We start from the raw sequence: 12,605 nt of genomic DNA, 5'->3' as shown, positions 1-12,605 counted from the left end.
TTAAAATCAGGAAACTTGTGTGTCAGGGTTGCATTCCTTTCAGTATACTTATTCAGTCTGTATGTTGAGCACATAATCCGAGAAGCTGGACTATATGAGGAAGAATGTGGCATCAGGATTGGAGGAAAACTCATTAATAACCTGCAGTATGCAGATCACACCTTGCTTGCTGAAAGTGAAGAGGACTTGAAGCACTTACTGATGAAGACCAAAGACTACAGCCTTCAGTATGGATTACACCCCAACATAAAGAAAACAAAAATCCTCACAACTGGACCAATAAGTAACATCATGATAGATGCAGAAAACATTGAAGTAGTCAAGGATTCCATTTTACTTGGATCCATAATCAATGCCCATGGAAGCAGCAGTCAAATCAAACAATATATTATATTGGGCAAGTCTGATACACAAATTCTCTTTAAAATATTAAAAAGCAAAGATGTGACTTTGAGGAGTAGGGTGTGTTAGACCCGAGCCATGGTCTTTTTAATTACTTCATATGCATGTGAAAACTGGACAATGAATAAGGAAGGCCAAAGAAGAATTGATGCCTTTGAATTATGGTGTTTGTGAAGAATATTGAATATACTATTAGGAGCTCTGGTAGCATAGTGCCTAAGGCACTTGACTGCTAACCAGAAGGCTGGCGGTTCAAACCCACCAGCCACTCCTCGGAAGGAAGGTTGGGCATTCCTACTTCTGTAGTGATACTGCCTCGGAAACCCAAGGAGGGGTCGCTATGAGTCGGGGCCGACTCGATGGCAAATAACAACAACAACAACATGGATTGCAAGAAGAATGAACAAATTTGTGTTGGAAGTACAGCCAGGATGCTTCTTAGGAGTGAGGATGGTAAGACTTCATCTATGTACTTTGGACCTGCTATCAGGAGGGACCACTTCCTGGAGAAGAACATCATGCTTGGTAAAGTAGAAGGTCAATGAAAAAGAGGAAGACCCTCAATTAGATGGGTTGACACAATGGCTGCAACAATGGGCTCAAAGATAGCAACAATTGTAAGGATGGTGCAGGACCGGACAGTATTTTGTGTAGTACATAGGGTCACTAGGAGTTGGAACCAATTTGATGGCACTTAACAAACAACACACTTCCCCCAGGACTGATGGAGGGACAGCTGCACCTCTGCTCTGAGGTCAGGTCACCCTCTCCCTCCCTTCTTCCTTAAGAGCCCCACCTTGGGCTATAGGCAGAGTACAAAGCTAGCAAGGTACCTTGCCCACCTTTCCCCAAGGGTCACTTTGGCCATTGACAGTTTGGAGGGAGGGAGAGAAATAGTGTGGGTGGTCAGCATGGCTGAGCCTTGCTATTGACCTATGCTTGCAGAGAGATCCCAACTCGACAACTTAGAATAGGTGGAGGAGCCTTTGTCCTGAAGGTTGGGGTGGTTTGGGAGATATGTGGATGATGGCATGAGATGAGCGTTTAGAGATCTTGCCCCTGGCATCTCCTGATCTGCAGCCTCACCCTCTTCAGCTTCACTGGACTCGGTCCTTTCTTTGAATCAAGGTTAAGATGCAGGGCTGCTTTCTTCTGGTGGAACTGTCCCTTTAAATCTCTAGCACGTCTCTGGGTTAGCGTCCTGGTGTGTAATGCCGCCTGCTGCCATGGCAACCAGGGGTGCAAAGCGACCTGGTGCCACTCCTCAGGGAATGACTGGCTAGTGGCAGCAACAGTGCCCTAGTGGTGGCCTCATGGGTGCAGGAGCTCAGAGGAAGGGAGGCACTAGGTTGCTGAGGTATGGAGACAGAGGGGCTTGGGCCACCCTTCCCTTTCCACAACTGTGCCACCATCCCCTGGCTGGGTGGCCAGTGAAAGGAGAGATTATGGGGCTGGAGACATTTGCCCAGTGCCACAGTGGTGCCACTGGCTCCTGACGAAAGGCTGGGATTCGTTCTTTGGCGCTTCCTTTAGCACTCTATGGCAGATGAAGGGTCATTGTAAAGGATGCAGGAGCTTGCAGTTCTCCGGTTCTGACTAAAGGCAGAACCCAGAGGGCAGAGAGCAGGTGTGCATGTGTGTGTGTGTGTGGGGGGGGGCAGCTTAGAGGTGTATTAGAGGAGGAACTTCCAGAAAAGAGGAAGGCAGCCAAATCCCTTCCCAACCTAGGGTTTCCTGCATCTGGGCTGTGAGGGGAGCATTTCTGGATACCACATCAGTCCTGAGGCAGTATCACACTTACCCCTCCCCTTCTTTCAACCCCTCTTCCCAACCCCTACTAGTAGTAGAATGAGGGAATCTGGCCACCGGTAGGACAACTATTCTTTTCCACGTGCCATGTATCCTGTCTACTGTTCCCCACCCCCCCCACCCCGTAACCTTCCCCTCACTCTCTACAGGATACCCCCACACACACACTCTTCAGCTCTAGTAGGGCCTTTGGCCAATCAGCGAGGTGGGCAGGGCGGGTGAGTTTTGCTATTGGGTAATTGTACCGAGTGAGCTCCCTAAGGCCCTCCTTCTCTAATGCTGCCTCCTCTGGCTGAGAAGGCGGCAGACCGAGTGGTGGCAGCTACTCCAGGAACCTCTAGCTGGGATGTGGGGGGTAGCCATGGCGGGCAGCCCAGGCAGCAGGGCCTCCTTGGAGGGAATATCACTGGGCTCCTCTGAGGAAGCAGAACTCCGGAGGGAAGGTAGGGAAAAGGCATGGCGGGGAGGGTGGGAGGATGCTGGGTTTGGGGTATCTGGCGGAAGCAGCATTAGGAACGGCCACTGGAGACTGAGGGCCTGGGTGGGGCAAGGTTACCAGGTCATTTGGCCTAGGTGGAGGGAACCGACTTCTCTGGCTCAGTCTTCCCCCTATGACCCACGGACTGGGGCTGTGTGTGAGGAGATGACTGGAGAGGTTGGATCTCAGGAGACCCTGGCAGAGTGGACTGAGTGCCCGCCCTGGCCTGGGTGAAAGCCCACTAAGGGCCTGGCAGGTCTCTGTCTGATGCCTAGCCCAGGTTTGGGTGGTGGTGATGGGTGGGGGTTCGGACGCTGTTTCTGGAGAAGGTGGTGAGGAGGAGAGAAAAGGGGGTGGGAGTCAAGGAGTCCTTGCACCATCTCTGTCCACTCCAGTTTCAGTGTCCCCTCCTCCCCATCCCTATACCTTCCTGGAGGAGGGGAGAAGTAATAAGAACATTGAGAGGTGCCAGGGACTATATCCACCTTCCTCCTCCATGACTTGGGTGCTGTTACGCAGATGGGGGCGTGGGTGGTAGGGTGGCAGGGTAATGATACCCCTGCCCATCTCAGCTCCCAGCTGGGCACGCTTTGCTTTTCCCTTCCTTCCCCTGGAACCTGCTCCAGCCTGGAGCCCCCCCCCCCCCGTTTTGCCAGTGCATGAAGGCAGCCCCCCATCTCAGATCTTTGTAGTCTATCCTGTGGCCCAGTTTCAGGTGCTCTCATGTCCGTGGTTATGCCCTGTCCTAGGTTGAGGGTTTGCTGATGTCTGGCCTAAAGGCATTTATTTGACTGCTAACCAGAAGGTTGAGGGTTCAAACCCACCAGCCACTCTGTGGAAGGTTGATGGGGCAATCTACCTCTGTAAAGATTTACTGCCTTGGAAATCCAATGTGGGTTGCTATGAGTCAGAGCTGACTCAATGGCAGTGGGTTTGCTTTGATTTTTGGGGGGACTGATTTGGTCTGACTTCTGCCCTTGAATGCCCATAGTCACCCGAGGTCCCAGGATGCCTGTTTCCCCAGTTCCTGCCAGTGTTCTGGGCCTTAGAAGCTTTGGCTTCTGATCATCCATGTTAATTTCTCAATGATTATTGATCATTTTTTCTGTCAGCATTCAAGGGTTTGTAGACTCCATCTGGTCCAAGCTACCCATTGTACTGGAAGGAAAGACTGAGGTCAGTGAGGGATGATACACGTGCAAAGCTACACTGAGTTAGTGGTGCAGCTGGCAGTGGATGTCATGCAGGCCTGGCTTCCCACAGGACTCCTGCTTGACTTTCGACCTGCACTCAGTGACATGCTCCAAGCACTGTCTCTCCCATCCCTGAGCCCCACCAGATGCAGGTGACTGAGTCCCAGCCTTGACTCATCAAGAGGCTGAGCAAGGAGCTTGCAGTTCTCTGGTTCTGGCTAAAGGCAGAACCCAGAACCTGACACCTGCTTCCTCTTTTCCCCTCCCCCAACTCAGAGTCCACTTCCTGCTGCCTGGAGCTCCTACCCGCCCAGGCTGGCATTACCTAGGGTGGTCAGGAGGGAGGGACTTCTGGGAGGGGCTGTCTTCTGTTGTGACAAAGGGCAGAGCCAGGGCATGTGGCATGTATAGGTCTCCTGGCTGCTGAACCCAGCTGGTAGCTGTGTGTCTCACTGTCTACTTCTTCCCCTCAGCCATGCAGCAAGTCCTGGACAACCTGGGATCCCTCCCCAATGCCACAGGGGCTGCGGAGCTGGACCTGATCTTTCTTCGAGGCATTATGGAAAGTCCCATAGTGAGATCCCTGGCCAAGGTACAGCACTTCAAGAAGTAGGCACATGGGTAATGGGTCTGGGGAGGTACAGTGTGTGTGTCGGGTAGCCACAGGGGTCCTAGGAATGGGGCAGGTGGCATGGGAGACTCTGTGTGTGTGTGTGTGTGTGTGTGTATACAGACTTGAATGAACATCCATGCCCAGGTGATGAATCTGAGGGACTACAGAGACAAAGGGTTGTCTGTACCCCTGGTCTGGTGAGTTGTGTGGACATGGCCTGTGGATGGGTGTTTGATGTACTGGCTCGTGGAGGCTGTAATTAGGAGAACATACCTGTGTGTTGGAAGCTCCAGGGTTCCTCCTGTGCATCCTGCTGCTTTTGGGCCTTTTGTACAGACATCTTTTTTTAAAAAAATATTGTAGTAAAAGACATAAATATGCTATTTTAACCATTTTTAAGTATACATTGCAGTGACATTAAGTACATTCATAGTGCTGTGTAACCATCACCACTATTTCCAAAAGTTTTTCATCACCTCATACTCTGTATCAATAAGCAATAGCTCCTCCTTCCCAGCCCCTGGTACTTTTCGTCTCTATGGATTTGCCTAACCAACCAACCAACCAACTCACTGCTGTCGAGGTGCGTCCGACTCATAGCGACCCCTCCTTGGGTTTCTGAGGTGGTGTCTCTATGGAAGTAGATTGCCCAATTTTCTTTCTGAATGGATTTGCCTACTCTAGCTATTTCATGGAAATGGAGTCATTCAATATTTATCCTTTTGTGTCTGGCTTCTTTCACTTTGCATGCTATTTCAGGGTTCACTCATGTTGTAGAATGGATCAGAAGTTCTTTTTTAATTTTTTTTTATTCATGGCTGAATAATAGTCCATTCTATGGATATACAGGCATATTTCAGAGATATCATAGGCTTGGGTCCAGACCACTGCAGTAAAGTAAATATTGCGATAAAGTGAGTCGCACAGATCTTTTGGTTTCTGAGTGCAGATAAAAGCTATGTTTGCATTATACTGTTGTCTATTAAAAGAGCTCTGGTGGCGCAGTGTCTAAGGCATTTGACTGCTAACCAGAAGGTTGGTGGTTCAAACCCATCAAGCCACTCCGCAGAAGGAAGACTGGACAATCTACTTCTGTAAAGATTTACTGCCTCGGAAACCCAAAGGGGGTCACTGTGAGTCAGAATCAACTCAGTGGCAATGTGTTTGGTTTTTTTAGTTTGGTAGTCTACTAAGTGTGCAATAGCAGTGTGAACAGTTTAAAATATTGTAAGAATTACTCACATATGACACAGAAACACTAAGTAAGCACTTGCTGTTGGAAAAATGGCGCTGATAGGCTTGCTTGATGCAGGGTTGCTACGGACTTTCAATTTGTAAAAAATGCAATGTCTGCAAAGAGCAGTAAGGTGAAGCACAATAAAAAGAGGTCTGTCTGTCCCCACAATTCCTTTATCCATTCACCCCTATTCATGGACATTTGGGCTGGTTCCACCTTTTGGCTATTGTGAATAATGCTGTAGTGAACACTGGTGTACAAGGATCTGCTTGGATCCCTGTTTTCAGTCTTTACCTAGGAGTGGAATTGCTGGGTTATTTATATGGTAATTATCTGTTTTTGAGGAAACCAAACGGTTTTCCACAGCTGTTGCACCATTTTACATTCCCACCAGCATCGCAGGAGGGTTCTAATTTCTCCACAGCCTTGCCAATACTTGTTATTTTCAATTTTGATAATAGCCATCCTAGTGGGTGTGAAGTGGTATCTCATTGTGGTTTTGATTTGCATTTCCCTAATGACTAATGAAGTTGAACATCTTTCCATGTGCTCATTGGCCATCTGTGTATCTTCTTTAGAGTCCTTTGCCCATTTTTTAAATCGGTTTGTCTTGTTTGTGAAGACCTCTTTTTAAGGTATCTGCCACACTTCAGATGGGGAGAGATTCACTAAAACACAATATAAAACAAAGTGGCAATGATAGAGCCAGGCATGCTAGCAGCAGGGGCCTAACACAGCCTGGGGTGGGTAGAGAAAGCTTCCTGGAGCAAGGGCCACTGGAGCTGAATCTTGAAGAATGAGGAGGAGGGGAAGGGCATCTGGCACTGGAAGAGCTTGAGGAGAAACACAGAGGTGAGAAAGAGCCAGAAGTATCAGGGACTGTAAGTGTTCAGTGTGAGGGTGCAGCGTCAGGTGCAAGACAGGAGTGAAGGCTGGGGGGATGTTCCAGATCACTGGGGACCCTGAGACAGCCATGTTGGGGGATTTTGACTGTAGTCCTGTGTACACTGCAGAGCCTTTTGTGGCTTTTAAGTGGGGGTGTGATGACAGCAGATGAGTGGCAGCCATGTGGAAGACACTTGGAGTGTTGCAGTTGGAGTGTTGCAGGCTGAAGGATTGCACCTGGAGTTGGAGAGACAGTTGGGGGCTGTGTGGTAGTTCAGTCAGGGATACTGAGAGCCTGAATTGGAGCTGTGGTAACAACGCTTAAAGGGAGGGAGGGAGGGGAGATGGAAAAAAATATTTAGGAGGTTAATTGGCAGAACTTGGTGTTTGGGCATGGAAGCGGGGAGGTAGCAAGGCACCTTGGATTCTGCCTGGGGGAAGTGTGATATGGTGTAACCATCAACTGAGAGTGCAAGCAGTGGAGGGGCTTGAGGAAGGACATCTCCTCTGCTGAGGGGAAGTCCAGGAGGTGAACATGGTGCAGGTGGCTATGTGAGAGGCAAGGCTGGGAATCTCGGGAAGTCAGGCCTCCTTAACAGTGCTTCTCAGTAAAGGTGGTGGGAATCAAGGGTGGCATTGAGCATGGGGATTCAGAAATGAAGGTGTGGCTAGTCAGTCACTGAAGGGGAGGATGAGAGGGAACTGACCAAAGCTAAGGACCAGGAACCAGGACTGCCCATGTCAAGACCCAGTTTCCTGGAGTGGGAGATGACTCATTCTAGAGACACCAAAATAGCGGGAGGGCTTTGGTCCAGAGTGTGTGCCGGGTAGGGCTGTGGTGAGGTACAGTGAGGGAGGCTTGTGAGAGTAGCTCAGTGTATTACCTCTGCGGCCCTGGCTAGAGGAAAGAGGAAGGGGGCAGGAGGAGACCGAGAGGCAGGGAGAACATAGAGGAGAAGGTATGGAGGCCGTGGTCAGAGAGAGGGAGGTGGGAGATAAACGGTTTCCAAGGAGAAACAGTTCTCGGGGACAGACAACACAGCAGCAGTCCAGAGGGTGGTTGCAGTGGAAGGCTCATTGGTGTCCCAGAATGGAGGACTCTGGTGTGGGGTGGATGTCTATTCAGATGTTGGAATCTAGGGTCATGGCAGGGGTTGGGATGGAGAGAAGACTGAAGTAGTTTCCGTAGTCATCAGTGAATGTTGGAGAGAGACGAGAAAGTCAGCAAATGATAGTGATGGTAAGGGAAATGGTGGTACAAAAGGTAGTAGGAGCTTCCAAGGTTATCTACAGGGTTGGGATGGGGAAGGCCTCACAGGGAGGCTGAAGCCCTGGCCTGGGGCTTGGGGGAGGCCATACTGTAAGGAGAGAGCTGATGCATGGGCAAGGCATCCCTGGGATGCAGCCAGGTCACATACCATCTGTGAAATGGTTGAGGACCTGGGGAGGTTGCTAACAACAGAAGATGAAAGGTCTGAGAGGGTTAGTAGTGGGTGGTTAAAGGAAGAGGAGACTGAACAGATTGAAGGAGACTGGGGAGAGGCACGTTGCTTTTCATCAGTGATCAAGGGCAGTACTCATTGATGAGAGAAAAAATACAAGGAATCACACTCATTTCACACATGGAGAACGTGAGCTCCATGAAGGCAGGGATTTCTGGCTCAGTGCTCTATTCCCAGAGCCCAGAACAGTGCCTGGCACACGGTAGGTGCTCCCTGAACATTTGCTGAGTAAATGGCTACAAAACAGTGTGAAAAACACCAAACCTCTGCATCCCCATCTCTAAGCTGTTGATGCTGGCCACATTGGCTTTAGCTCTTCCTCATTCTTTCCAAGAAATAAAAAATAGAGATAGAGCAAAAGCCCTCCACCTTCCTCACTTCCGCTGTTCTTTCCACCTTCCTACGTCCTCATTCCACCTCCACGCTAGTCACCATTGGCTTGACATTGATGATGTCACTTCACTGAATGTTAGTGTGCCTTGACTGCATGTGTGCTTAGCTGTAACCAGTATACTCATGGTATATGTGGGTTTTTTAATATATAAATGGAGTTATACTATCACCTGTTCATGCTTTTGAGATTTCTAGTGAATACAAAAAGCGTAGTTGTTGACATAAGGAGATCCAGGTAGGAAGATGTTCATTGGCAGTGTTTGAGATATTTCGACACAGGACTGGAGCCTGCTTGATTTATTGGCTCCCCTCTGAGCAACAGCTGTGTTGTTGCTGATTTTCTTTACTGAGAACAGCACTGCAGACCGTCCTCAGCAGCATCAGCTTCTGCACAGGTGTAAGCGTTTCTCTAGGGGGGGACACTTGGCAAAGGAATTGTCGAATGTGCGCATTTTCAGCCTTACTAAACTCAAACCAAACCCATTGCTGTGGAGTTATTCTGACTCATAGTGACCCTGTAGGATAGAGTGAAACTGCCCACATGGGGTTTTCAAGACTGTAAATCTTTACGAAAGCAGACTGTCACATCTTTCTCCAGCTGAGTGCCTGGTGGGTTCCAATCGTTAAACTTTTGGTTAACAGCCGAGCACTTCACCACTGTGCTCCCAGGGTTCCTTTCAGCCTCATATTGTCAAATTGCTCTGTTACTCTCACCAGTGTTGAATGAGTCCCCAACACTTGATACTTGCAGATTAAGGATTTGTTAGTAGATTTTATTTATTTTTAAAATTTTTATTGTGATTTTGGGGAAAGTTTACAGAGCAAATTCATTTGCCATACAGCAGTTATACACATTTTGTTCATGACATGGACTGCAATCCGCACAGTGTAACAGCTGTCTTCCCACTTCATCCCTGTAGTTACCCCTTCCCTGTGTCCTTCCCTCCCACGTGCTTCTGCCCTCCACCCTCCAAGCTGTCTCCCTGTGCAAACACTGCCCTTCTGTTCTCCCACAATTGATCACTCCATGGGGTGTATCTTCCTGATGTAAATGTTCACCCTATATGCCTGTCCTGTTGTTTGGAAGCCACAGGAGTGAGTTCCGTTCCAGACCTGAAGGGTAACTAGGGGTCATAGTCTCGGGGGTCACCAGGCTCTATCAGACCAGTAAACTTGGTCTTTTTTTTTTTTTATGATTTTGAGTTTTGTTACATGTTGTTCTCCCACTCATCCAGGATCTTATAGACTTTGTTTTTTTAGAGCAGTTTTTGGTTTACAGAAGAGTTGTGAAGAAAGGACAGAGTTCTCATATCCCCCTTCCCCTTAATTTCTCCTGTTATCATTTTGCATTTCTTTTGTGTGTGTGTGTGTGTTCCAATGAAATTTTATTTACAAAAATAGGAAGTGGACAAGAATTGACCTGTGGTCCATAGTTTGCTAGTTCCTAGTCCTGAGAACTTTTTTTTTTTTTAATTGTGATTTGGGTGAAAATTTATAGAGGGAATTCACTTTCCATACAGCAGTTTACATACACTTTGTCTCATGACATTGACTACAATTTACCCCAATGCAACAGCTCCCCTCCCACTTCCTCCCCATAGTTACCTCTTCCCTATGTCCATCCCTCCATATACTCCTGCCCCCTGAGCTATGTCTCTGTACAGACACAGCCCTTCTATTTCCCATGATCTCTCCAAGGAGTGTATCTACCTAATGTAAATGTTCAGCTCATATGCCTATCTTTTGTTTGTCTGGAAGCCACAAGTGTGGATTCAATTCCAGACCTGAAGGGCAGCTAGGGGCCTTAGTCTCAGTGGTTCCACCAGGCTCTGTCAGACCAGCAAACCTGGTCCCCCCCCCCCCCCCTTTTTTTTCTCCAAATGATTTTGAGCTTTTTTCCACATTGTTCTCTCTCTCTATCCAGGATCTCTTACAGAGATCCCCCTCCGAGCGGTTGACAGTGGTAGCCAGGCACCATCTAGTTCTTCTGGTCTCATAGTCGTATTAGGCTGTGGATCGCATGGTATAACAGTTGCGAGGACTGATTGTTTCCATGAATCTTTAGTTTTCTTCATTCTTCTTTGCTCTGGACAAGAAGAGACCCATCGTTGCATCTAGATGGCTGCTTGCAAGCTTTTAAGATCCCAGTCACTACTCACCAAAGTAGGAGGTGGAACAATGTTTTGTGCAGTACATTATGCCATTTGAGCTCGATGTCCCCTGTGACTGTGGTCCCGAGCCCACCGGTTCAACTACTTGGTCCCTCTGGGTAGCTAGCTGTGGCCAAGAAGTGACTACAACCTTGTCCCTTGTCAGCTCTACTATATATCTGGGAATTCTTACTGAACATACAAATACATTTGTAGAACCATTGTCTGCCAACCCTATACATGGTCTTGGGTACATTCCCTGCTTCATAGACATACTTAATAGTTCAGCCTGTCCACCCATCTATCCACCCATATACCCATGTTTGCCTTCACTAACAGTGCAGTACTGAATGTGCAAAAGGGTTCATCTTTGTTGTCTGTACCTCCCATGTACCTCTCTATGTCTTTCTCTTCCTCAATGCTACCATGTTGATCACTCATATTTGGTACATTGCCCTTCTCTTCACCCAAATCAATATTTATCTCCCCCTATCTAACAGTGTTCCCTCCCCTCCTCTCCCACCCCTGGTAACCAACAAAGAAAATTTCCTTCCATAAATAAACCTTTCCTTGACTTTTTCAATAATGGACTAACACAATATTTGTCCTTCTGTGATTGACTTATTTCAATCAGCATAATGTCCTCCAAGTTCATCCACGTTATGTGGAGTTTTGCAGATTCTGCATTATTCTTTAGGGTTGCATAGTATTCCATTGTGTGTATGTACCATAGTATGGTTATCCATTCCTCAGCTGATGGACACCTAGGTTGTTTCCATCATTTTGCTATTATAAATACTGCTGCAGTGAACATGGGTGTGCATATGTCTGTTCTTGTCATGGGTCTCACTTCTTTAGAATATATACCTAGTTATGAAATGGGTAGGTCAAATGGTATTTCTAATTCCAACTTTTTAAGGCATCACCATACTGCTTTCCACAGTGATTGTACCATTTTATAGTCCCACCAGCAGTGTATGAGAGTCCCAATCTCTCCACATCCTCAGCAGCATTCTGTCTTGTTGAACTTTGCTACTAGTGCTGGGGCAAAATGGTATCTTGTTGTTTTGATTTTCATCTCTCTAATGGCTAATGATCATGAGCATTTCTTCATATGTTTGTTGGCTGCCTGAATATCCTCTTTGGTGAAGTGTCTATTCATGTCTTTGCCCATTTTTAAATTGGATTATTTGTCTTTTTGTTATTGAGGTGTTGGAGTTTTCTGTAAATTCTAGAGATTAGTCCCTTGTCAGATATGTCATTGCCAGAGATTTTTTTTCCCAATCTGTAAGTTCTCTTTTGATTCTTTTGGAGAAGTCTTTGGAAGCACATAAAAATTTAATTTTTATAAGATCTCATTCATCTAGTTTCTCTTCTGCTGTTTGTGCATTTTGGGTTAGCTTGATAGTCTATTTATGCCATATATTAGGGCCCCTAAATTTGCCCTTAGTTTTCCCTTGAGGAACTTTATAGTTTTAGGTTTCACATCTAAGTCTTTGATCCACCTGGAGTTAGTTTTTGTGTATGGTGTGAGGTACAGATCTTGTTTCATTTTTCTGCAAATGGAGATATCCAGTTTTGCCAGAACCATTTATTAAACAAACATTCTCTTCCCCATTTAATGGCTTTCAGCCCTTTGTCAAAGATCAGCTGACCATAGGTCAAGGGATCTATTTCTGGGTTCTCAATTCTATTCCGTTGGTCTATGTGTCTGTCATTGTACCAATACCAAGCAGTTTTGACTACTGTGGCTGTATAGTAGGTTTTGAGATCGAGCAGTGTGAGACCTCCTACTTAGTTCTTCTTCTTCAATAGTGCTTTGCTTATCCGAGGTCTCTTTCCTTTCCATATAAAGTTAATGATTGGTTTTTCCATATCCTTAAAAAATGTTGATGGGATTTGGATTAGGATTGCATTGAATGTATAGATTGCTTTGGGTAGAA

At 47.0% G+C, this 12,605-nt stretch overlaps 1 protein-coding gene across 1 annotated transcript in view; it reads left to right on the top strand.

The window, feature by feature from the left end:
* Positions 1-2,572: 2,572 nt before the first annotated feature.
* MPP2 (membrane palmitoylated protein 2) overlaps positions 2,573-12,605 on the top strand; it is a 28,503-nt gene continuing 18,470 nt past the window's right edge. Inside the window, exons 1-2 of the mRNA XM_007955205.2 lie at positions 2,573-2,654; positions 4,356-4,474. Coding sequence (XP_007953396.1) covers positions 2,573-2,654; positions 4,356-4,474 — 201 coding nt within the window. The remainder of the gene's footprint in view (positions 2,655-4,355; positions 4,475-12,605) is intronic.

Source organism: Orycteropus afer, unplaced genomic scaffold (assembly GCF_000298275.1).
Source record: "Orycteropus afer afer isolate SDZICR_OR568_19922 unplaced genomic scaffold, OryAfe1.0 scaffold00495, whole genome shotgun sequence".
NCBI classification, from domain to species: Eukaryota; Metazoa; Chordata; class Mammalia; order Tubulidentata; family Orycteropodidae; genus Orycteropus; species Orycteropus afer.
This window is presented reverse-complemented; position numbering and strand designations above follow the sequence as displayed.